Source organism: Centroberyx gerrardi, chromosome 8, assembly GCF_048128805.1.
Source record: "Centroberyx gerrardi isolate f3 chromosome 8, fCenGer3.hap1.cur.20231027, whole genome shotgun sequence".
Taxonomy (NCBI): Eukaryota; Metazoa; Chordata; class Actinopteri; order Beryciformes; family Berycidae; genus Centroberyx; species Centroberyx gerrardi.
In genome coordinates, this window is record NC_136004.1 from 28,168,815 (window position 1) to 28,196,079 (window position 27,265).

General features: G+C 42.2%; 1 protein-coding gene across 1 annotated transcript; it reads right to left on the minus strand.

Moving 5' to 3' along the window:
- Positions 1–2,208: 2,208 nt before the first annotated feature.
- Positions 2,209–27,031, minus strand: susd2 (sushi domain containing 2). Its single transcript, XM_071902150.2, has 14 exons — positions 26,933–27,031; positions 26,439–26,637; positions 25,232–25,380; positions 23,324–23,684; positions 22,727–22,928; positions 21,369–21,454; positions 21,007–21,275; positions 19,040–19,183; positions 18,351–18,509; positions 17,468–17,719; positions 15,344–15,622; positions 14,619–14,795; positions 5,966–6,062; positions 2,209–3,014 (listed from the first exon to the last, which is right to left on the minus strand). Exons 1-14 carry the CDS (start codon positions 27,000–27,002, stop codon positions 2,963–2,965), a joined length of 2,496 nt encoding a protein of 831 aa, XP_071758251.2. The 5' UTR covers positions 27,003–27,031; the 3' UTR covers positions 2,209–2,962.
- Between the last annotated feature and the right edge of the window lie 234 nt (positions 27,032–27,265).

Below are 27,265 nucleotides of genomic sequence, written 5' to 3' on the forward strand. Positions count from 1 at the left end.
GGCGCCCTGCGCTGCTTTGCATTTGAATCACTCCAAATCGGGAAATCGCTTCCACCCAGTTCTCGTGTTTATGAAAACACAAGTTTCCAAGAGCCTGCAATGAATTTATATTTGGTACAGGCTACGTAGTGCATCTCACTCCCCTGGCAATGTGCCCCTCCACAAGCTTTCCATGGAGGTTTGTCCCCCCCCGGTTTCCACAGTGCCGACTGATTGATTTGCTCTTTAATGGCTTCCTGTGTTGGGCACGGTCTAGGACGAACATCTGTAAGGGCGGATTGGGCATGCTGGGTCTGTTTTGCTCTGCTACGCTCATCTGTGGTGTAGTAAAGTGAGGTATCTGCCTTTTCTGTGGCCTGGGAGAATGACGTGCTCCATTATAAAAAGAACTGACTCCAATGAAAAATGAGCCTTGGGTCCTAACGGCCGCTGGTCGGTGAGTGGATTACGGTGCCTCAGGGGATAAAGTTCAGCCTCTGATGTTGATGACTGAGAGAGGGGAACACTAGTAGCTGGCCTGTGAGTGATAAAGTTATACTGAGTGTTAATGTCAAGAGCAGTTTGTGTTAAAAGGGCTACTTCTATGAATCCTCTTAGAAGCTGAGGTTCAGTTTTGGGTCAAAATGGACTTAAGTGTGGATTTCGCCTGCCTGACATGCCAACAGGCACGATTCTGAAATGATTGGTGACGCTGCTCAAGATTTGACTAAATCAAGTGGGTAAAACCTCCCTAAAGTGTTCATCTATCGTAGGATTAGCTTACTTTGCTGAAATCTACTCCCCCAATGTGAAGTGTTTGCAATGATAAAATCAAACACAAAAATCTGTGTTGGGGCAAACATCCTAATCCTGAAATCAATCTTTATTTCAAGCGAGGCCTTTAAATTAGGAGTAAACATCTGACGGTGCTACTGAACCATGGGGCAAAAAGTATCAAGAGGTAAGAGACAAAGCACACCTGCAAAGCTGGAGTTGACATGAAACAAAAAGCACACCCAAAACAAAAGCCTCATCCAAAGCCGCTCCAAAAGCCTTTCTTCATAATCCAGGGATATAGCACAGATCTGAGAAACGGGAAAAGTCCCATGTGAATGCAACAAGCTTCCACAGAGCGCATTAGCATTTACTTGTGTTTGAATTTGATTGAGCTAATTACGCTGGGTTGTTGGGATGATAAGTGAGCGCAAACATTCAGGGTTAGAACAGGCCCCCACAGAGATGAAAAACCTCTACTTTCATCCATACGCAATTAATCAGCATCTGACTCTGCAAACAGGCTCTGCGACTCGCTCCATTGCTTCTCTTGTAAGCACTGACTGACACATGAAAGCAGGGAAATTTGCACCCAGTTAGGAGATTATACAGTCAGTGAGCCAATCTAAGCTGATACTGTAGAAAGACCTCAGACAGCAATACACCAGGAGGCTTACTTTTCCTTTGTTGGGGCATCAGGACCTGTTTCTGTGTGAGTTTTAATTGCTTTATTGCCAGGTTACAACACAGGGAAAGCGGGGGCATGTGTGCATGTGTATCTATTTATTCTTGTAAAGCATGTTAATGTGTTTTTATGTGAAAAGGAACAGGGTCCCAAGGGTCCTTGAGACCTGAAAGCCCAGCAACAGCAGGCTCTGTCAGTGTCTGCAGGACCTGGTAATGGATACAGCATTGCACAGCTGCTAGTTAGGGACCACTGCACACCACACCAAAAAACTTCAAAGCCCTCAACGTCCAGCAGGCCAGGTTATTTCAATTAGGCCCCACCGGGAACCCCCCCTTCTTCCCCAGCTGGACCCCCACGTATCACTCCCAGGGATCAGCCACACGGGACCCTGTCGCTCTGTTTCCTCTTACCCCCCAAGGGGTTTGTTTTGGAAAGGAGGAGTGAGTCAGGTTCAAAGTAGCGGAGAGGACCACGGGGTAACGTGAGATGACGGTCTGTCCGACGGGGCATGTGGCTTTGCCAGACCACGTATAACTGCTGGGCTGAAGCCGGGATTTTTCTTTTTTTTCTCTGGTCTGAACAGTATTGCACGTGCGTACACAGACACACATGCATGCGCGTGCACACACACACACACACACACACACACACAATGCCACAGGATAAACACCCGGTTTTCGAAATAAAACTACACAGGATATAAACTTTGAAACAGCGTTTAATGATTCCCTCATTGAGTCACGATGAAAACATTTAGGGATGTGTTCGATCAACCATTGATTTTCAATGCAGATACCTGAGACATTACAAAGAAAATAAACACAGAAAGCATGCATTGACTTAGTGCAGAAGGTGACCTTTAGGTAACATTTGTGAATTTTGCTGCTCAGTCACTCAGCAAAACCCTTCATTTGACTGAAGGCTGTGAGCCCACACAAGGGCTGCATAAGAGTTCAAAGTCTTTCAACCTAAAAATCATCAGGTTCACTTCACTTTCAACATGAATATGAACACATCTGGTACTATTTTAAACTGAACAGGAGAAAGGAGTGTTGATTGTGTTGATGGTATCTCTATGTAGTATTTACACAATTCTCTCTCTAGCGAAGATGGGACTATCAGTCATGCAAAACATGAAGGGAATATAAAAACAATCGTGGCATTTTTCCTTTAGCTCAATACCCTCAATCCTCACTATGTGCCATTTACCATGACCTGGAGGTTTTCCAGACTAAATAAGAGGAACAACATGAGGCCAAACAACACGCTTAAAGCCTAACTGGTGCCTGAGGTTTTCCTGACAAGGTGAAGAGGTCAACAGACGACCACCGGCCTAATGAACAACACAACTGAATGTGAATTCCAAAAGTTCAGCTCTAAAGACATATATTTTCTCTGCACAAATTTGTTGTAGCTACTTGGAAATGCTGGAAAGCAATACCCACATGCAAGCCATAGGCCACATATTTGAAGGTTTCAGCGCGAGTGGTGTGATCCATAATCCCGAAGGACTTTGATGGTTTAGCAAGTCTGTTCATGAGTCGCCATCTGGTCCAGCTTCTCTTTTCTCGCTCTGAAAAATACAGAAAAGAGTCAATTGAAACAACATTAGAAATAAAGAATTCTAATGTATGAACAACCAACTGACAAGCATAAAGCACTCACTGAATTTTTTTTACACCAATGATGACAATGCTAACGTTTAAGTGAACTAATGGAGAAACTCGTTTAATCAAAACTGACAACAGGGAAACTTTCTCGTGAACTTGCATTAAGAGCAGAGATAAATTAATAAAAACAATACATTTTCAAAAATATTCTTTTATTAGTTACTCATTTGGTACACTTGCAAAATAGGCAGGTAAATGTAACCCTGGCATTCAGTTGAAGGAAAGCTGTGGTATTTGTACTACTAATGCATTAATTGGTTTTTTTTTACCATTACATCCATTACTTTATATTGAAAATTCCCCAGGTCCTCAGGAATAGCCTTTGCACTTGGTCAAGCAATGAGCAAGAGCGGACACAACTTAGGAATTGCTAATAAGTACCTGGTCTGCACTGAGGATGGCTGCTTGACCGAAACATCTGCTGCACTGCACTTTGATCTTCACATTTTTGACACGTTGGAAAATGCATCTGTATGTCATCAGAAACCTCTCATCCTCATTTTTTGGTTGTGCGCAGGTTTCCTACCAACTATACTCGTGTCATTTGTGACGTACGCACCTATAAACACTGAGCTTAAACATCGAATAAGACGCAACAAGTTTCATTCTATTCAGGGAGTAGAATCAATAAGTCGACATCTTAGCGCTAATTTCACCATGACAAACATTTATCGTACTTGCCGATTCTAATTCTGAACCTTTTATGTGGAAAGCTCATCATATTCCTTCAGACATTGAAGTGGCCACAAGAAGCCAACAGTTTCACAGCGTTTAGTGTTGAGACGGTTTACCTCACCTCGCTAAATGTGCTTTTCTTCCTCACTACTCCAATCCATTTCGAACCCCCTGCCAGGTTCAGACAAGGCCCCCCTCTGCCTTTTTGATGTGTCATATAGCAGAGGTGGAGCAGACATGATGGTACACACACACACACACACACACAGACACACACACACCTCATGGTGTAATGACTTTCTTGCTCCTGTGGTGAGCTGCCAGTAGACCTGTTGAGGCCTGCAGAGTAACCCTAGATGTGGAAAGTACCCCTGCAAGTCTGGGTCTGAGACGGGGGACTGAGGCACAGGAGGCCTACACTACCTACCTCCACATACACACACACACACACACACACACACACACACACACAGAGTAATATAGTATCACAGCTTCTCCTCCAGACAGGCAACCCAGACATGATATGAAATACTGTAAGACCCCGCTACTTCCACCCTGCTATGCTTCTGATGTTGCAGAGGAATCAATGTGTCTGCACTTGTTGGTAGGGGGTTGTGCGCTGTGTGTGTGTGTTGGTGTGCTCATGAGTAAGGAGGCAACACACACTCATGCGGAATGTATACGATTTCTCCTTACACGTGTAAGCTACTGTATGCACGGCATGTTTTCTAGCTGTGTGTGTCCTATACTAGCATGTGTACCAGCATGTCCGTGTGTGTGAGATCACCTGCCTCACATCTGCAGACCTTTGACACTCCTCATCTCTCATTACACCTGGCCTCCCATGATCAAGGCTTTAAGAGCGGGCAGGTGTGCTCGGTCCTTGCCCTCACGAGTTGAAACCGTAGCCAGTTTCACCGCCCGCCTGCCCCAAGTGCTGCTGGGAGCAGGGGGCGGCCCTCGACTCCCTCCTGACACCCATCTTTCTTCTCTCCCTACTGGAGTTATGGCGGGGGAAGCCCATACGAAGTCTGCGAGTCCATAAAACAGGCCTTTAATTTGCTGCTGTAGGCCCAGGAGCTAGCTATAGCGTTAGCTTCTCCTCTTTCTGAACTGAAGGTATGAGTCTGATCCCACGGGGTATATGGGTTTATTTGGTTGGATCAGATCAGAAAGGGAATTTATGAGTTAGGGCTAGGAGGTTGGGACATGTTGGATATCAAACAGGCAGGTGGGATTCAGAGGCTTTTGTCTTTGTTGTCTTTGTTGGCGCAGTAAAGAGGATTTCACTACTGGGAGGAAATGGGAGGGGAAGAAGACCTCTAGCTATATGGTTTTCACAAAATTCCCAATATGTAATTTATCTGTTCAAAGATAGATGGTTAATATATGAAAGATATATGGAGAGCCATGACTGGAGGCCTATTGAACAAAGACAAGTGATTATCTGTATCGTAATGTATAGCGTTTCTCAAACTGTGGAGTGCTTCCCCTCGACGGTCTGCAGAGAGATAGGGAGCAGGAGAGAGAGGAAGCCAGAGCTTCTTAGCTCCTTTCTACAAACTGTTTTTATTTTAGTCTCACACCTTAAATAATGCTGCAGTGACGTGCTGTGCAAATGTAAAATTAGATTCAAAGGTTTCTGGGGATATAATGGTATTGCATACGAGCTGAAACTGAATCACAACAGGAGACAAATGAAAATATCACAAATCTTAGTGATTAATATTGCCCATCTGGTGGGTAATATTAAAGCTAGATGGATGCGGTGTGCCTACATCAAGATTCTGAGCTTTCTGGGAACTTGGAATTCAGTCGCCTAAAAGAGGCCACAGAATACAGGGAGTATATTTATAATGCAGGTAGCGTAATCATGTTTATAATGCAGACTGGGTTGTAATTAAACTTCAAGTGAATGTGGTCTCTTTTTGGAATTGGTAGAGGAAAAATGCAATCTTCAGCTGCAATGAAGTGTAAAAAACAATTCAAATCAACTGTCCTGCTGAGGAAGACAATGTCAGACCTAACACTTATTTAATCATTGCTTCTTTTGTATTTTTTATATTTCTTGAGTAGCATTTCGTAGCACCTGTGGGCTAAAAGAAATCGATTTTTTTTGTGAAGTGAATAGGTATGTGTGTGTGTGTGTGTGTGTGTGTGTGTGTGTGTGTGAACGCACCTTTCTTGTTTCCTGTTATGTAGCTTGATCATTACTCCCATCGTGATCAGTGCTGAGAAGGAACCTACAGCGCCAAGTATAAACCCCAGGTCATTGTCTGTGAAAATAACACCAACACTGAATTAATCACTGCTACCAGCCATTGATTCTTCTGCACAATCCATCTATCCTGCACATCTTTTATATTTCTGGATCAATATACAGTGAAGGCCAAATGGAAACCAGGGTATCCTTGATGTTAGAAAAGCAGGTTTGTGACAGGAAGGCTAGGAAAATATGTGTGGGGAAACTGGGAAAAGCTGTCTCCGGCTTAACCCACAGCGGCTCAGTGGCCAACAGTAGCAGACTGGTTGTACTGGGCAGCTCCCAGGTGTGAATGGGTGTAACTGTTTGAGTGTGTAGCAGAGCGTGCCTCAAATCCAGCATGCATGCTCAATCAATGCTATCTGGGTAAATAAAGGATTTAGAAAAACCTGCTAGACCAATAGAAGGCTTTCGGGTGACATATCACACACACTCTGGCAGCCACAGTGGAGGCAGGGTTGCCAGGTCCATGGTTTTCCTGCCAAATTGGGCTAGTTTTAAAATTGAGGCACAGGTTGAAAAAACATAAATGCTGCAGATGGCAGGTTTTTGGGCAAATTTTTGGACATGTGGCAGCCGCAATCTGAAGGTTAAAGTAAATTTCAGTGTGGTCTATTTGTAAAAACACAAAATCTGCCAGTTCTGAAAGGGTGAGGGTCAAATTGGAAGCTTCTATTCAAAACATAGGCTATTCATTACAAATGCAAATAACAATATTTAACAATATCTAACATCTAAGAGAACAAAATTATGAATGCAATTGCGTTTGGCTGGGCTAAAATATCCTCTTACCAATGACATCACAATTTTATGTCAAACTGGCAAAAAGACAAAAACAAAAACAACAAAGTTATTTTTGCCAGTTTTTCAATGCAGATTTGACTATTCTTGATAAGCACCTCTGTTGCACCAGCACAACATCAAATGCATGAATCTGTTTTTATAATTGCCAAGGGGATCAAACAAAACAAAAATCGTTCTACACTGGGTTTAAACAAACATAATGAGCACACTGCTGGATAGGCTGTTACATCCTCCATGCACCGGATTTTCCCAACAGTTGCTTTCATATTGTTTGCACTCGCTTAGGTAATATTGTGATCAAATTAGGACATCTGAAACTTTCCTTAGGGTGTTGGCAAGCTCACTGAACCATTCTCAAGTGTTGGCAATATCCTCTAACGCATGGTTGTATGTGAAGTGTGGCAAATATCTTTCCGGTACCCGTTGCAGGTGCTAGTTCTCTAAATATCGTTGTACGTCATATGCACATACACACATGCACGAACAAGCACACCGAAACACACACCCACATGTACAAATATTCCCCGAAGTTCACAATCCAATCAGTGTCGCTACAAACGGCCGGCCCTCGGATGCTGCAGCGCTGGCCTCAAACGGCTGGACTTTGAAGCCTTGGGCATCAGTATGACAAGCTGCCCAGACAAGTACTGGGAGCATGTGGGGGGACTGGCAGTCAATCAGTGTTAACATTCACCTTTTTCCTTTTTTAACTGCTGGCTAAACCCCAAAGCTATCTCATTACTCCACTGAGCCCCCCCCTCCCTTAATCAAACAGTAAAACCCCAGGGAGCAATAGCGCACTCGGTCTGGACCATTACATTGCCACCGAGAGGGGTTAACATGACAGACGTCGATGGGGTCGGAACAGGTTGAGAGGCTGAGGGAGAAGAGAAAAAGGCGTTTTCAATATATTTTCTATCTATTCAAGGATGGCAGTGTCTTTACTGACTTATCATGCGGCTCACTGCCACTGTATGAATGTGTCACCCTATTTCTATAGATGAAAGTGCTGTTTTAATTTGAAGTTTACTCATATAACTCGTTACGAATCCAAACTCAAAAACTTGGAAAATTGAAATTTCTGAGCTCATCATTGTTTGAATAGATTAGATCTATTCCAGATCCGCAGACTGTTTATCTCCCAAAGAAATGGCAAACAGATGATACTAATCAGAAATCCAAGACTGTTTTCATAAGCCTGGCACGCCCATCCGCCCCTGAGCTACGCTCTTATCACATACAGCATTTCTTTGAGCAAGAGATGAGTTTTCTGACAGAGCTGATATCATCTTTAAAATGATTCTGTTGATTTTTCCTCCCAGGTAACAGTGTGCTTCTCTGTACCAAGCTACTGTTGTCATCACATCTATGTATCTGGCCCAGTCTATCTGAACGGGATAGATGGAAGTGTTGGAATTTGAACCTTGTGTCAAACAGCAACTTCAGACGTCAAATGCTCCATGTACGTGCTTATGGACACACAAACAAACCGGGATAACACTGCTAAGACACTGCTAGTCTGTCTCTAACTCGCTGTTCTGTATCCGTCCTTGGTCAGAGATTCATATCCAGACACTCTCAAAGGAAACTGAGAATATACAGTCTGCACACAGCAGCAGGAGCAGCTCTGGAAGATAAAGGTGTCCAAAGCAATTAGACTCAGCTTCAACAGCCAACCTTTCTTGTGGTGTGGGACCCTGGGGCCAGGTGTGTCTGTGTGTGTGGGTGTCTAAATGTGTGTGTGCTGTGAGTGTATGTATGTGTATGTGTGTGTGTGTGTATGTGCACCTGGCAGTCTAGTCAATTAAAGATGCTTCGTGTAGCATATTTAAACATCAATACATTATTATCAAATTAATTGTGATAACTTGGTATATTTACCGTAAACAACTGGCACCATGGTGGAGATGGTTGGTCGCCTCTATCGTATTGTTAGTGCTCGTGTTCGCAAAATTAAGAAAACATTTCCCATAAACTCTGTTGCTTCCTGCAGCAAAGAGGATGATGCTACATTCCCCACACACACACACACACACACACACACACACACACCCTCCCCCTCGCTGGCATGCCTTTGTTTTCTCTTTGACTTTGCTGAAGAGCATAAACATGCTGGAAGTGAAACATGTTGGAAGTGACTTTTCCATCGGCTCTTCCCTCGCTCAGCTCCATTTGTGCTGGAAGAGCAGCACCCTCTGCCTGCTTTGTGCGGTAAAACAACTTCCCTTTGTGCCATAAAGCAATCCAGCCGATTTCCTGTGAAATCCGACCTGGTGGAACACAATATAAAATGCAGCGTAGAGGCCTGTAGAGGCAGATGACGCTTCTCGGTGATGGTCCTGTTTGTTTACGGCAGTTATATTAATCTCTCAAAATGAATGTGGTAATAATTAGGGCTGAACAATTAATTGAAATTTTATCGAAATCACAATATGGCCTACTGCAATTTTCAAATCGCAGGAGGTGCAATATTTGTTAAAGGCGAAATGTGTGTCAAAATACCATTTTAAATGAAATATTGTCGTACTGCAGAGATGTCCTGGCCTACACATCATATTCTACACACTTAAGAAAACATCTTTGTTTGGTACAGATCCCCGCAAAAATCACACCATAATCATTTTAATATGTTTTTCAATGAAAATGAGAATAATGATGTAAAAATGATCATTCCCTCTAATATCGCAAAGCATATCGCAATTGCAATATCAGTCAAAATAATCGCAATTAGATATTTTTTCAAAATCGTTCAGCCCTAGTAATAATGTTGCCTGGTGGCCAGCACCCATGAATCGCAGTCTTTAGCACTTTCTGAATTTGCATGGCGATTCCCAGCGGTCTGGACGCAAGGCTATCCACCGCCAGTTATTTCAGACAGATACTGTCCGACAAACCTGATTGGATGGTCGATGTAGGCGGGACAAACCTACTTATGACTAGCGTTACAGAGTGCAACAACAACTACCAAAATGGCAGCGCCGGCAAAGGAATTGGATGATAGCAAGCAAAATTTAGCGATTTCGTCAGTCCTTAAAAAATGCAATGGTATCGATTAATTAAAACAGGAACAATCAGCATGTTTAAAAGCTCAGAAGCGAATGCCTCCGTGATTGTTGTTAGACCTGAGGTGTTTCCAGATTACGTCAGTCACTGTGATTGGTCAGAGATTTTGATAACTGACAACTAACACTAACCAATCAGTTGGGGATCGGCTTGTGTCCAGACCGCTATGAATCACCATGCAAATTCAAAAAGTGCTAAAGCCTGCAATTCATAGGGGCTGGACACCAGGCAAGTAATAATGTATAGTGTTGTTAAAATGTTAAAATACTACACGTAGCATCTTAAGTGGAGTGGAAGTCATCTGAATACAGATACGCTCCCACCTAAGAAGGACAGTGCGACTCAACCACTGTTTACAGCCTAGGGTTGCCCTCCATGACAGCTCTTACAGGCAAGGCGAGGCTGATAAAGGTCGATGCCGTAAGCGCTATACTGCCCACGTACACAAAGTCTAGTGCAATGCTGAGAAGGAGATCAAAAGCTCCACGCTACTGTCATGGATCGTTTCTTTCCCCTGTTCTGCTGCTTTGGAGTTGAGCAGAGTGACCTTTGAGTGCAGCACGGTCTCTGCATGTCCTGTTCGGCCACGGTTTGGATTGTGTTGAAAACAAGCGGGGTGTGCGACAGTGTTTAAGGACGTTTTTGGGTGAATACAACTTAAATAGTAGCTTTCTGAGATGGGACAGTGTCTATATTTATACAATTCTGTCTCTCCCATTGAGAGAGAGACAAAGAAAAAGAGAGACAGAGAGAGAATGGAGGGGGGGAGTTCAGTAGTGCAGCAATGAAACAGCAGGTTAGTAAAGTTTGAACACCTTTTCTAGTCAACATTCCTACAATACAATAAGTTCTGCATAATCCCCAATGTGAAAAGCTCATTTTACTTCTTTGGTATCAGTTTGTGGAACTGCAAATCAAAAACAGTCCTACCAAAGCGATGTTTATAAAGAAAGTGAGAACTAATTGAGTATTAAGGCAATTTAGCTAGTGCCATGTATATCCTATGATCTTTTGGTTGTGTTTTATTGTGTTTTGTGTTGTCAGGTTATTGTCATTTTGTCCCACAGTGGAATTAAATGTTTTAAGTAACTTGCGAACTGTCCTTTCGAATCAAATCGAATCAAATAAATTCAAATATCCCACCAAAACTATAAATCCCCATAGGAATATTACAGGAACATTTTTGTGATACCATAAGATATAAAAACTACGATAAAGCGCGATAAGGTCTCTTTAAACCTTCTATTGAGTACCACAGACACACCCAAAGGCCCTTGTGGGAATATTATTTTTTTAAGGTCTAAATTATATTCGTGTCCTAGCCCATATAACCATTGTTCCACCGGGTTTTTATGGAGAGAGATCTCACTCAGAGTGGGCCAAACAATTACTTCTCATCCTCGCTTCGATCCAGCAAGCATGCACTCTTAAGTCTTTGGAGTGGGGGGCGAAAAGCAACAAGGAGCTAAAGAGGAAGAAGGCGAGAATGAAGGGAGACAGAGGGAGAGGGGAGGAAGCCTGTTTAGCGGACCTTCTCCAGACAGGGACCTTTGTTCCTCACAGAAACCGCGGCATGAAGACACCGGAGTCAGGGGGACGTGACTGGTTTAAAAGTCTCCGGCTGCCCTTGGTTGGCATTTCAACAGCTCGTTCTCTACGCAACCTGCATTCACCAGCCACCTCCGTCTCTCTCTTTGTCTCTCATCTGCTGTATTTCAGGGGAATCTGAGGAGAGGTCCGCAGGCAGAAAATCGAGTGAGACTTTGTCTTTCAACCCACGTCGCTTTTCCCCGTGAAAATCGCTCTCTCCCTCTCCGGCAGCTGTCACCTTTCCTTTAATCACTTTCTTCTCCTCTGCGCAAGGAACTCTATTAATATTATAACGCCATTACGATGAGGAGATCCTTTTATTGGTATGCATCTGAAACTCGGCCAGGGCTATTGTTTTTCAGAGGACCGTGACAAGGCGCAGCCAAGCTAGTAAATTCTATACTTCTCAAGTCTCCCATGTCCCTGTTTGCACTCCCTCAGATCAAAAACATTCCAAGGACTTTCTATCCAAACCCCACCCTCACCTCTCCTCAGCACTCCCATCTTCCAACGACATTGAAATTGATCATCACAACACACCGCACCCCCTATAAAGTCTGAGTTAAAAAGCGCATTGACAAGCGCATCGTTTTAACGGCGGCAAATTATAAACCGTCTCAGATGGGGTGGGGCTTTTGGTGATGGGACACATTCAAGCGCTGATCCACTTTTGATGGATGGGACTTACTGTCACCTCTGCTGACAGGTGCCATGTCAACAGGGGCTCATTAAAGTGACTCAGAGAAGAAGTCGAACTGGATGCGGTGGCCTTTGTTCCTCGAGCGGCACGCCGTCGTCATCTTAACTACGACTACAATTTACTGGCTGCTCATCGTGCTGCGGTGACTCATATAAAAGGGGAGGAGGAGAAATCAGCCAGGGTGTTTCCTGCTAGGTCTGTATTTTTGTTTACACGGCCACAGGTCACATTTGAATGGCGGAGGTAACAGCTCATGCAACACCTGCCATTGAGCACCTCGGGTCATGTTGACAGTTGTTAGTTCTGATTTGTGTAATGAGAGTGGCAGAGCAAATGCGATCATCGTCACATATCTAAAAAGGACGAGCTTTGTGTGTGTGTGTGTGTGTACAATATGCATGTGTAAGGCTACAATTCCATCTTAGTTACCACTATATGATGCATGTGAGGGTGTGTGCATGTGTGGGTGAGGAGTTATATTAATCTGCAGACACAACCGCATCACTTGGCCACTTGTATAGGATAGACGTTCTTTCTCAAACCACCATCTCATGTGAAAATGTCCGATCGGTCACTACGCTACGGCCCTACAACTATAAACAGCGGCAATTGCTTTTTCGTGTGTTTTCAAGATCAAGGGTACAGCCATGTCCTGTACAGCAACCTGTACAGCGATGTCTGAAACAAGTGGTTGGATAACTAACACCTTAATAGGCTTTCTTCACATGCACTTCACTATAAGAGGAGGAATGGAGGAAACTAAAAATCTTAAAACATTATAAATCCTCTTCGAATGACTCACGAAAAATGAATTGCCTGGTTTAATAACTAACATTTATCTAAACGGCTATGCAAAACCAAGTTATAAAACTAATATGTTTGCTTGATGGAGGGGGGTGAAGTCAGGTTCTATTGTGTCCAGCTGTGACCCAGCCAGCGGTTACATGGGACTGAAAATCCGATATATGAAATCTATTCATCCCTGATAGCTATCAAGAGGAAGTCTCTGTTTGTAGCTCTAACAAGAAAAGGATGGAGAACTGGGCTGAAGCCATGAGGAGATCAGCTATAGTTGGGGGGGGGGGGGGGGCTAGAGGTAGATCACAAGTCAAGTAGCTTCCTTCCTCTGTCTCCTCTCATTCACTTCAGCTGATGTGTCACTGAAGCGGAAAGCTGCGCTGATATTCTTGAAATATGAGAGTCTGTGTGTGCATCTCAGTCTAGGTGTCTTCTCGTTGATTCTTGCCCATCTGACTGATCATAGATCTGATCTCATCCAATCTTGCTGACGCTGCAATGTGAATGAGCACTCATCCGTCTTGTTACCAGTTGTTGTTTTTTTTCTGTTTTTTGTCAAATCTTTCCAAAAGCGAACCTGCTCCACGCTGCACAATGGAACAAAAGGAAGCATTAACCTGCTCTCTCACAAACACATGAATAAATTTCAGTGGGAAACATTGCCACCTGACGGCGAGAGCTGAGGACTACAACACTACTCATTCACAGAGTTCACGGCAGGAGTGATGAATTGAACCATTAGAGGGGCCCAGGTGGTTCCAATTTGCAAACACAAAGCCAATCCAATCCAGGTTCAGACATTTGGAGCTTCGTAGCTAATGGTCTGCCTGAGCAACTGAGAGCACAGTTGAATCTCTGCTTTCAAAGAGTCTGGGTAAAAAAGAAGAGGTTTCCCAAAGTCCCTCTTAGTTTTTATTGGAGGAGTAGTGAATATAAAACATGTGATCCGAGCAGATCAGAATGAATGAATGAGTACAGGCAAGTGAGAAATAAAGCGAAAAAGAAATTCATTCGTGCATTAAAACGACACCATGCTTATAGTATAAGGGATTTTGTCTTAGGTGTTTATAGTATTTGGGGCTTTTGTTGTAAGTGCATTTTACTCGCACGTGTATATACTGATCTCTCGGGATTAATCATATGAATGCGTTTACATGCACATTAATATTCCCAATATGAGTCTTATATGGCATTTACATGGAATGATCAGTAACCAGTGTTTTCACATACTGGATGTGGTGTTTACATGCCAGAATATACCGGTTAATATCGGCATATCTCAACTATCATATTTGGGTTTTTCATATTCGGGATATGGGCTTATCCTGGTTATTATTATAATCAGGATATGGTGTTTACATGCGGCAACTCATAAACAGAATATTTTTTACTTAAGTTATTAACCATTAGATCTTGTTTCTGATGTATCTGATGTATTTTAGATGGGTTGTTTTTTTTGTACCGTCATCCTGTCTCAGTGTGGTCCTGTGTTGAACTCTGCTAGCTGCAAAACAAATTGCCCCTCAGGGATAATAAAGCTTTACTCTACTACTATTTGAATATCCCAAATATACATGGAAATGTACATTAATTTCGTTGCATATTAGAACCAACCTGTCATGCAGTAGGGTTGCACTCCAGTCCACGTCCCATCGTCTAGACAAGTGCGCTCTGGTGAACCGTAAAACAGGTAGCCTTCATTACAGGAGAAGCTCAGAGTTTTCCCCTCGAGGTAGTGAGTCCCATTCTTCTTCCCATTCCTGGGTGTGGGCAGCCAGCCACAGGACACCACTATGGGACAATAACATATTTTAAAATCATTATCAAAACCAATGTGTTCTCTTGAATAGTGGTAATCAAATAGGTTTGAAAGATATGCCAATGCATGAATTTAGGTAATTTACAAAAATCCTGTTTTTGCTTCATTTAGTTTTCTTATGGCTCAATTGTTTGAGTGTGCTGTATGATTGAATTACCAACCAGAAACACACAAGCTTTTGCTGGTCCTGTATGCTGCAGGTTCAGGTAATGAAAATGTATGCTAATGTCACAGCATGGCATAATTTAGAGATAAATTATGCCAAATTACTAATAAAAGATAAAACAAGCCAACAGTAAACATGTCGTCCCCAACAAATAATGCAGCCCCCCCCTCTGTAACAAATATGTTGCCTTGCCTTTGGCCTGTAATTGTAGCGCCCCCCGTGGGCCAATCAGTGTAATTTTGAAAATGCCGTGATGACACAGTGGTGAGATGCACCATTCCCCCAAAGTTTCATCAAAATTCGATCAGTGGTGTCTGAGACATCGCATGCACTGGACAACAAATGAATGGATACCTGGCTCCAAGTCTTGTATGAGGGCGTTGTGACTCTGGTAGGCCCTGAGGGTGGCGTTTCCCAGGGCCAGGCTGCGGGTGGTCAGGGTGTCATATTTGCAGAACTGTGCTCCATCCCCAAAGCACATGTTCAACATGTCTGCCACCAGAGGGTCATCGGGTCTCTCCGGTAGAGAGAAGGCAGGAACAAAGGCAGGGTCGTGCGTTGGTGGGTAATAGTACGTTTCCAAAAGATACTTGGAGTCATACGTGAAAAGGGACGTCTCCTTTGAAATGTTCCCTGCGGACACAAGTCAAACGAAACAAAACACCATTGGGTATTTACTATCATTTTGGGTTCTTGGTTAGAAGAACAAATAACACACGTGTGCGGTCATTCATTATCGACCAAGGCTTATCCCAAGACGATGGAGATAAACGGGTAGTGGGAGTTGTAATGTGAAAGCTGACGTGTAATATAGGCATAATAATACAGAAAAGTTTTTTTTGTTTGCTGCGTGAAAGCAATAATTCCTCAGAGGGCATCCAAGTACCGATAGCTAAAAAGCACATCCAAGTACTGTCAGAAGTTCACATAATCACACCATAGAACATCCTCAGAGGTATTACAGCTTTTATATGTTACCAACATGTGTAATGTCGGAAGGTTTTCTTCAGTGTAGTATATGTACATATGAATAAATAAACGGGAAAACAAGAGAGAATGATTGATAACTAGCTCCTTGGGTACCACAAGAGTTGGCATAGCAATTGGTTAAGCATTCTTTATGGGAATTATTGGAACAGTTGGAACACGTCTTTGGCCAATCAGATCGTTTGGCTGAAATTACCCGTTGTAAAAAACAGAAAAATCAATAAGAGAATATATGAGGCACACTATAGTTTGGAAACAAAAACAAAATTGTAAGAGATCTGCACAGCATGTAAGTTGCATGCAGTCATGACTGTGATGCTTACAAAAATGGCACTTTATTAATGCCCATAAATCTATTAGTACCCGCAAGCTTAAATAGTCGGAGTGTTTACTGCAGTTACACTAAAGCACATTTCAGTCCAAGGTCAAGTGCATGAGAAGTCAGCGACTCAGCGTGAAGGATATGTAATTACAGCCGGGACGTTATTATCATGCATGTCTGTGGTCTGGCCCCTACTGGGTTCCAGAGATGTGGTTTCACTTGCACAGTATGGTCACAGCCCTTGATATCTCTCTGTAATCTATTAAAGGCTTTTAAACTCTAAACATGTGTTTGTGTTCTTTCAGTGCACTCTTAAATTATTTGTCAAAATTCTAGCCAAATGTGGCTCAAATTAGGTAGCCGCTTATAAAGACACAACGATGGGTTATTAATGAATCAGCAAATGATAGCAGGCCTTCAGGTGATGTAATGCACCCTCTGGCTGCCATATTGGAGGTCCTCAGCTCTTGGCTGTGAACACATGATTGCTTTTCTTTACATACAACTTGGCCATCTAAACAGAACTGAAAACACGTTTAATTTCTGTGCTGTTTCTGACTGAATCTTTTCGATTTGTGTTTAGATCACGTCAGCTTACAAGCTAACTAGCCATAGTATCTGGCCAGCTAACAATCACTGTCCTGCTGTAAATGCATCTGATCTGCACACAAACTAACATAATCTAGTAGAAGCTAGCTTTAGTAGTGGCTAGTAGTCACATGCTAACATTAACATCGGTTGCTTTGCTAAATTAGCTGCAGCTGTTGCTTTTCAAGCTACAACTCACAGTGCTTTGGAGAAGAGACTAGGTCCAAAGGGACTAGGGCTAAAGGCAAGACAGTTTACTGTTTCCCAGTAACCTGGATTTCGAAACAAATCTACTTTATCAGACTATTCTTTTTTACTTATAAGGTTAATGAATGGACCTACACCCACAGCACAATAATCCTTTTTCAGGCATCTCTCTTTCTCTAGCCTGTTGTTACATATTTAGCCGTTATTTGAGTACCTCGATGATGGCGCCAGACGTGGTTGCTAGGAAATAATCGTTACAAAACTGCATTGAAGCTTCTATTGACAAATTCTCTTGGGGAATCTTGTCAGGCCATAGCCACCTTGTCATTTCATTACAAATGACACAAATTGAACACCTTGTCTTTTAGACTCACAGCTAGCTCCAAAGGTAAAGATTTCCTCAGCCGTGGTTTTGTCTGAGGGGATGACCTCTCCCAGGGGGGTCAGCAGGTCATCTGAAGGGTCAGAGTTCATCTGGCCGAGGAGACCCTGGGTGTGGTTGTTAAACTCCGGTGGCAGCAGGACGGTCACTGCCATGGTTCCTTCGAGCCTACGCACCTCCACCCCAACACCAGAGGAGAACATCACCGTCACGTTCTGCGGACTGGGGGAGAACACGAATACTCCTACAAAAGAGAGCGCTTATGTTTGTATTTCCAATCACTTTGTCCTTTCATTGATCTTATTAAAACTGTTAATAATCACAGTGTATCAAAAACCTGAACCTGGTGATTACACTAAAATCTATGAACCTGCTAATTGCACAATACACATCGCAGTAAGACAAATGAGGCTTAAGGTAGATGTCAGTGCAGTTAAAGCTGCAATAGGTAAGATTTTTATGTAAATATACACCCGTTTTATCAGCCTAAATAATAAATTGGCGCTGCAACCGAGAACAGAGCGTCCAATCCTCCGTTACTGAGACCCCATCGATTCCTCCTATTCGCCCAAATAAACTTTTGATGTCGGGTATGATCACTATTTGCTCAAATGACATTTTGATGTCAAGTATGGAAGGAAATCTTTTTGGCACAGGAAGTGATAGGTCGAAACTTAAGCGCGAAATACTTTCTTCGTCGTCCAGAGAATGCTAGAATCACTAATGATTGCCTGAATCTGCTGCCAGAAGATTTTGTTTTCACCACCAGTCCTTCAAACTTTCCAAAACAGTTATCTCTCGCTGCCAGTGTGGACCACCAAAGTGTGATGTTGCCTGGTGCATCTTTAATCCGGTCATGTGTCTTAACATCTCACCGTGTAGGTCCATCCATCTCTGCTCAGTGAAGGGCAGGACCTTTTGGTTCCTCAGCACCTGAAGGTGGTCCTGACCTTCTGCTAGACGCACCTCGATGACATCAGAGGCCTTCTCCTTCATAGCCACTGACGACAGCCGTGTGGCTTTGGCCAAGGTACCTTAGTAGTCAATACAAACATAACGCTGTTGTTGATGCACCACAGGTTAAGTATTCTGAATTTTCGTGTAGTGGTTTGGACGAAATTCTAACCAATAAACTAAACATCTGTTCTTCTTCACCACATTTGGCCCCATGAGATACTCAGTGAGAACAAGAGGAAACTAAGGAAATGGGCTGTCATTTTACAGTGCCAAAATGTTTCACTCCCACAAGGATCTCACATCAGACCCACTCAGAACTGTGTGTAAAAGACAACCTTATATGCCTCTTAAGAGAGAAGCGCCGGCAAAAGAAGACAAATAAAATTCAAGGTCTAATTACATCTGCACAAAAGCTAGAGGCAGGCATTCACTCTTCTGGCTGTTAAAAAACAACAAAAAAACAGAAACCAATCAAAGAGAGGGTCTCTTCGAGGGAAGCCTGGAACGATGTACACCCGAACAAAGGGTTGGGGCGAAAGAGAGAGGAAGTTCCCTGGGGATGAGAGAGGGGACACAGACAGGGCTTTCACATCAAGTGTGAACTCACCGTTCTCAAGTTTCACCTGTTCTGTTCTGGCCTGAACACTCAGCTCTTTGTGTGGCGAGGACACTAGGTAGTACTCTCCTTTACCGTTGAAAGTGTAGCGGAGGCCATCAAACGTTATGAAATGCGGGTCCCCGAGGACGGCACCTGTGAGGCACCGAGCACAGAAGGCTTTGATGCTTTTACATCAAATACACATTTTGGCACAAACATATTTATTTCGATCACAGCAGATATGAATCTCGGATTTATCTCGAGATTGGTTTTTGTAATCTCGGCGTACGTAATACTTTGGGCTTTATGGTCCCTCCGGTGCAGATAATCAATTGTGTGATCTAATACATCTCTACAGCCTACCTTTACTCTAAGCTGCAGTCTGTCACTCAATTACTTCTCCTGCAGACTGTCATATCCATTTATAGAGTATGTGTGTGGAGGCATGCAGAGGCTAGGGCTGGGCGATATGGACAAAATCAAATATCACAATATTTTTGACCTAATACCTCAATATTGATATTGCGACAATATTGTAGGGATGACTATTGGTGCTTTCACAAAATATTTGCACAATGAGATTTTTGATAAATAATCATCAGTAATGTGGATATAATGACTAAGTGGGTAAAGGCAAATAATAGAACAGCTAGAACAGTCTGGTGAGTTCAGAAAATTACATCACTTCACTGTAATGCAGTCTTTAAAACCAGGAAAAGACAACACTTACGCCATATCACCATTACGATATCCAAAATCTCGACGATATCTAGTCTCATATCATGATATCGATATAATATCGATATATTGCCCAGCCCTAGCAGAGGCACTCACATACAGTATACATTAACAAACACACACATACAACGCTCTGGCCCTATTTCTTAGCTCGTACCACGGCACCATGGCCTTAAAGGGACAAATTCAGCCAAGGCAACTAGAATAGAGACACTCCACTCCTCTATACCTGGACACAGTGAAACTTCATCATGGTGTGATAAAATTAATTTTGTACAAATCAACTCTGTTCTTTACTGAGCAGTATATGATAAATAAAACAATGTAAAAGTAGTATTATTGTGAAAATTCAACTTTAAGTATAAATTTTCATACTTTAGCTGCAATTTTAATCTCCCATAGTCCTAATTTCCAAAAACCCTAATTTCTAGGTTATTCATCTATTAGTTTGCATGGACTGCTAATTTACAGTCATGTATACAGCGATATACTGTATATGTATGTTTTTGTAAGACATCCTCTAGTATTTTAAAAGCACATTGCTGTATACTTTATGTATGTATGTAATACATACATAAATTAATACAAACTGTTACCATCAAATCGGAGATATAGGGTTCCACGATTTAATAGGGTTAGACTGAAACACTCTTTTGTACACCAGTCAATCCAAAAATTAAATATAGAGCTTAATCCCAGATCAAATGTACGTTGAAGGGCCTTGAATATTGTCTCTTGTGATTGTAATGATATGTTGAATGCATGTATCTTTGTGTCCTGTCTTAAATTTTTGTCTTTTCTGTGATGTTGCAAATGGAGCTGCTGTGATGCAAGAAAAATTTCAGACTGGATCTGACAATAAAGTATTATCATCATCATCATTATCATCGTCATCAATATGCGGTGAGCTATATTTGCTAATGTTTTAGTTGCTAACGTTAACGGGCAAGCCAAGTAGCCTAACATTAGTGTATTTTTCATAGATGAAGAGAGAGAGATGAAGGTAGCTGAGCAACTAGTGAACCAGAAAGCTTAGATCGCATTTAAATAAAGTGATAATTAATTAGCCGTGGCACTGTGCAGAATCTGTGCTTGTTTACTATCCTGGTTTTAATCTGTTTTGTGTCCTTTGATCTCTGTAAAGCACTTTGTGACAGTCTTGTTTGTTAAAAGCGCTCTATAAATAAACTTGATTTAACTCGACTTGACTTGACTTAACACAGCATGAATCGTCTCACCAGCTCTTGGGGGCTGGTAGGTGCGACACCCGGTGGAGGGCCGATGGCTGAAGTAGACGTGGCAGTGATCAGACCACAGGCAGCAGTAGTAGAAACTCATGACGTCGTACAGCCAGTGGGAGAACCCCGGCACCCGCGGGGGCTCCCTGTACGGAGGGGAGCCCCAGTCGTGAGCCCGATCAGGAGTGCTGCCGCCGATCGAATCCCCCGTCAGAACCTGAGCCCCCGCGCTGTCGTAGCAGCACTGCTGCCCTGATCCGTGCGCGGGGCTGGGAAAATGACAATCAAGTCACGTCAAAGAAAGGAACGGGCTTATGAGTTTTCTTTTTAAAAAGTTAAAATCGTCTTTTTCTCACTCCTACCTGGCCTGAATTGCTCTTACACAGTGGACGCTACCGGGGTGATAAGTGCACACACTGCCCTTCTCAATGTCACAACCATAGTCAGTCTGAAACAACACAGTGAATAAGAATCAGTCTCAATAAAGGACGGCGAGAAGCTATCCGATGGGAGTTAGAATAACGCGTCATAGATTCACAGCTCTGTTGATAACCCAAGCTAACACCGCAGTAGATTTAGAATCAACTGTAATAACTGGTGACAGTTTTATTAAGTTCAGTGCGGCCCCTGAACTGCTGAGTGGGTCTGAACCAGAGCCGGCAGTGTGTCTCATCCTGTTGGCTTCTACAGAACTCTAATAAAGGAATTGATCTTAACCTTGATCATTTACATCAAGCAATGTCTGTAGTGATTTCATTTCTCCTAATAGTCTTTATTTCCTTATGTTTACAGAGATATGGATGAATTCCAATCATTTTTACACATAGTTTTTGGTCATGATGTGGCTGTCATCCATGGGAATCTTTTCAAGTATGATCCTGTCTCATTTGGGGAATTCTCATAACATTTCCTTTTATTTTTTGTCATAATATTTGATTTATTTTTTCTTCTCTTTGATAAAGCCTAGGTACATGGTTATTATTTTTTGGAGATTTCAGTGTCCATGTACTGAATGTTGTCTAAATAATACTCTGGGTCAAGAATTTTTAAATGCAACTGGACCTAAAACTCTAATACAGTCTTAAACAGGAACTGCTTCATACACTTCTCTGTCTTGTATTGACTTTTGGCCACAAAAGTCATTAATTACTGTAAACAAACGAGACCACTGTCAAAAAGACTACCAGCCTCAACTCCAATTTGACAGGAAATTTGCTGGATTACTTTACGCAACAAAACAGGAAGAGGGCGCTGTTCTTCCAGCGCAAACAGAGCTGAAGCTTTTTTTTTTAAGTTTCTCACAATGGCAGATGGTGGAAGGAGTGAAAGGCTGATTGAAAAATCACCTCCAACATATTCATCCTCTTCAGTAAAAGAGAAAACCTTTAACCGAGGAAGTAAAGATCCTTATTGCAGCAGGAAGACACAGGATTTATGGTCTTATGGTCTAACAATTGTCTCTACTGTGGTCTGATTTGTTTACAGTAACTATAACAAGGTATCACAGTTAATTTGACAATAATATAGTGATGTTTAAAAATGATACAAGTAGAGGATGCTGCTGGTAATGTGACTGTTCTGTTCCTTTTATTTTGCCGCAGTTTATAACTTTGTTAAGGAAAGTAGTTACATACTGCTACTACTACTGCCACCACTAATAATAATAATAATAATAATAATAATAATAATAATGATAATAACTGCAGATTCACTCACTCACATGAAACCTGCCTGTGTCTGCGCGGGCCTGGGCCAGAGTGCAGGGACAGTCGATGATCTCATCCAGGAAGTTGGGCAGCCTCTTCTCCAGGTCGTCCCACCCCAGACACTTGTTCTCGGCCCAGGCTGCAGAGTCGTCTCTGAAGGCCTGCTCCAGGTGCCAGGCTAACGCATGGCCTCCGCTCCAGAGCCCCTGCACATCCCTGCATACGCACAATTAGCATTATAAGCCTAAATATAGGATTCAACCACAGTTTAACAACTATATATTTAACCATTTTCATGCCAAAGTATTCCAAAATATACAAGGATTCAGTGTTTAGCCCAGAATTTAATGTAGAAAAAAGTGCAGAATAGCCTCTGAAGCAACACCTATATCATGTGACACTAAACTTCACCATTAACATCCATACTAATTAAATTATTTTAGGTTGGTTACCAGCTACTTAAGGCAGAATGAAGCAGGTTTCATTGCAGGTTTTACTGACTGTCATCTCCGAAGCAACACTGAGCAACACTGACTTGCCGATATCCGATTTTTATTAAAAGATTAAAAGTTGGAGATATTTATGAGATATATGATATTTATTAAGGATACCTAGCTCCATCTGGCTTGGAACTGGCGGTGATGCGGATATTCCCCAGCTCCCACTTAGAGTAGTTTTTCTCGGACGGCTCGGGGATGAAGCTGAAGGCGCCGGAGTTGGGCAGATCCCTACCGAGAGAGTACAGATAGGTGAACTCGGCCTGCAGAGAGGCTGATCCGTTCCTCTCTGCCTCTATGCTCCTGCTGACCTCTCTGTAACCCCACAGCTCTATGTTGATCTCCTCTGCTCCAATCAAGGAGCTGTTCCATGTCATCTTCAGCGCTCCTGCCGTGTCCGGAGTGCCATAATACTGCCACTGTGTTGCGTTCACCAGAGTGACTCCAAAAGCAGGATCCACTTTACTAGGGTGGACTAACGGAGTGAAATAGAAAAATCGTTAAGGGATCAGTGACATGACGTGTATTCTTTGTGTCCAAATCCATTATTTTCAAAAATATATACAGTATATATATGTCAAAGAAACGCACGTAACCTGTCAAATTATTCCATAATATCTGCTTCATGACAAGCCACTTTCACTTTATTGGAATGCAATTCATTTTTGGAATTCCAAAAATTCCAAAAATGTCAAGTGGTCCAACCGTTTTTTAAAATATTTTTATACAGTGACACCACTTGACATTTTCTGGGTGGTAAGATGAGAAATCTCGTTAAAAAAGCAATGTCATCGTAAAAGCTATAAAACAAACATGTACATAGAATACATTCTTGTGGACTCTAAATTGCATTTTAAATTTTTTTTTTCTGGCCATATTTTTTTTGTTTTTTTGTCATGAACCCTAAGTTAGTAGAGTATCGAATGCCTAGGCGTGCACAGGAGGGGTGCAGGGGGGTGAATGCTCCTGCCCTTTTGTCCTTGGTGTCCTTTTCAGATTGAAACACCGAGACAGTTTCTAGCGGGGCCTTGCTAACGCTGATCACCTGAGGAGTGATAGGCTACACCAGTCTGAAGGGTTTTTATACTGCAGTATTTTCATTACATGTAGGCTATTCAACCCTGGCGCACCTGTTTTACCTCTTTTCCAGCAGTGAACATCTAAAGCCACATTAATTTTTATCATCCTCTCAATAAAATCATAAAACTCTTGTCTCCTTATCCAATCTAAAATGTGTGCAGCACAATTGCACAATTGTGAGAGATGCCACAGTGCATTGAGAAGCAACTATTAGGTCTTGTAAACACAACTTTAAGCCTAGGCCTACATCTCTTTCACTTGTCTAATTTTTTACACCATTAACTGTATGATTATGATTTTGGTCTGATTATGGGCCATTTTTTAAAATAGCATGCCAAACTATCAATAAAGTTCTCAAAACGCCTCTTCACTGTCAGCAGCCTGGTGCAGATTCACCTGGAAATAGGGTTCTACTTGATATTTCAAAGTTGTTCAATTTCATATTGCGTTTCAATTTATAATTTTTAGATTGGATTACATATTAATCTCAGTGAGATGCCAAAAATGCAAAAGGTGAGAAGTTCAATTTTCTCCATTGAAAGGGTACTGTACATGTCACGGTACAAAACTCAACAGAAATGAGCTGTTAAAAGCAGATTTTCAAACAATTCTCCCCAGGGGAGCATCATGCCCTCGGACCCTGTTAGCATTTTTGGGGAAGTGCCTGTTTGAAGATTATTTCTATAGCATTTTTGCTTTATTAGACAGTTCACAGTGAGAAAAGACAGGAAGATGGGAGAGAGGCGATGTAACAAGCAACAAAGGTTCCAGGCCAATTTCAAACCCAACATGCTGAATTTACATTTTCCTGTCCCTGTCAGAGTCTGTGCACGCCACTGATCAAACGGATTCCAAATCAGACAAATCAAATCACAGGTTCAGGTGTTTCCAAACTCGGTGGTGGAAAATAATCAGGGGAATTTTCTCACTTGAGCAACTTACCTGAGAAATACTCTCCAGATCTATCAAAGTGAATTCCATCTGTTGAGACATCAAATGGCACCCACCCAGTCTCATACAGTAAAGGAGAGATACAGTGGGCGCGGCCCTCCGCATCGATAAATCCTTCTCTTTCAATCTCACCTTTGAACCTGCAACACAAAGACACACTTCCATTTATTATATTTGGAATTTATACCTATACTAGACTATTGTAATGACTTTTAGGAATCAATATCGCTTTATTCACCAAGTATAACAATTGTGTAGGAATTTATCTTGGTGCAGGAACATACCGACAAATCAAGGTATTGTTAAATACACTGTTAAATGTCTACACACTTAAATGTCCACTGTCTTATTTCGAGATGAAGTATTGTAATTTACTTTTTTGGTGTAGCCACTTTCCCTCAACTGGTCTCAACTGCTCCGACTTCAGTTAGTGATTTCCTACGTTTCCCAGAAAGTCTTTCACCCCTCACTCAAAACTCAACATGTCTTGTGACTGCATTGCATTCTGGTCTATTGAGGCTGCTGTCAGTGGAGATATCGGTCTCTCTGCCTCTTCTAAGATGGATTTGTCCCTGTGTGATTGTTGAACGTCTCTTGGTGCAAAATGGCGGCTCTAGAAAGAAGCCCTCGCTCTTTGATTCTGAGGGACTGACACCAAAACCTGACGTTTACCGTTGATCTTTTAGATTGCTGAAAATCTTTCTGCTATCAAACTCCATTGTTGCAGCACTGGAAGTATCTTAATGTGCCAGTTATCCGCAGGAATAATAAAAATACATCACCAAACAAAAAATGGGCCCAGAAATGCAAGATACATCACCAACAGCTGTGGATTTTTCAATTAAGTACATAATAATACAAATGACAGCAACAACAGTACCTCATATTTACATATTTAGTGTCTGTGGCGAGTGCAGGACATACAATAGACAGTAGACTACACATATTCATCTACATATATACAAAAAACAATACTGTCATTATGTGCATTCTTGCAGTGTGGCATGCAGTACACTCTCAGAAGGTAAGGTACAACTCAGTACCTTATTTTCTGACAGTGTAGGTTGCAGCCAGGAGATAGTAGCGCTGGGTATAGGATGGAAATACATGGAATAAGTCTGTGAAAGCGTTAAACCATGACGTGTTACCAAAACAGAGTGTAGGTTTCAAAGGTCACCGTGTGGCGATGAACACAGACCTGCAGAGGAGGCGCTCATCGGGACGAAAGACAACACCGAGGATCATCAGAGCGCGTCCACCCAGCATGCAGCTGGAGTAGGGGGCCACCTGGACACACACCTGGCTGTAGTCTGCACAGCAGCTCAGCAGAGACACACACGTTGCATGGCAAGAGCATCCTTCCAATATGTCACCACACTTCCCCCTGCATGTCTGACCTGGTACAAAACAAACAGAAAACACAATCTATTTAGCTGCTTTTTATTTATCACATTAAAATGATGCCTCAGAATGTTCTACAAGTTCATAAATACTTAATACTGAAATGAATGACTTGTAAACCACGAAACTCACATATGACACAGCATTATACCTTTAGTCATATCCCATGATGTATTCCGTGATACAAATAAGTCAAAAGATGTTAGACATGGCACGTGAATAACCATATGGATTTCAACAGCAACTCAGTGCTAATCTTCAGTCTCTAAGAAAACTGTATTAGTGACTTACCAGTTGTTTTAGATAAGCAAATTAGAAAAACTCCGTAGAGAAAAATGGTCTCTCTGAATTTGTCTCTCATATTTCTCTCTTAGAACAAAACACTGCATGCAGTCTCATCTCTGTGTTATGTTACAGTATAATCAAGTTGAACTTCAGACTGTGGTGTCGAGTTGTGCAATGTAGGTTAGTTGTTCAAAGGTCTTTCAGATAACAGACCTAGATTTTCGCTCGTAGCTACAGTTGTGATTTAACAGAAGTTGAAACCAAGTCGGAATTGCATGTCTGTAGGTTATACTTTTCAATCATTTATTTCCTCTAACGTGCCATAAACAATACCCGAAG

Coding starts and splice junctions, on each gene's coding strand:
- susd2 (XM_071902150.2), bottom strand. CDS start 27,002: ATGAGAGACAAATTCAGAGAGACCATTTTTCTCTACGGAGTTTTTCTA. Junction 25,381..26,438: donor GATGAGCGCCTCCTCTGCAG/GTCTGTGTTCAT, acceptor TTTGTGTTGCAG/GTTCAAAGGTGAGATTGAAA. Junction 21,455..22,726: donor CAGACACAGGCAGGTTTCAT/GTGAGTGAGTGA, acceptor GTGTTGTTTCAG/ACTGACTATGGTTGTGACAT.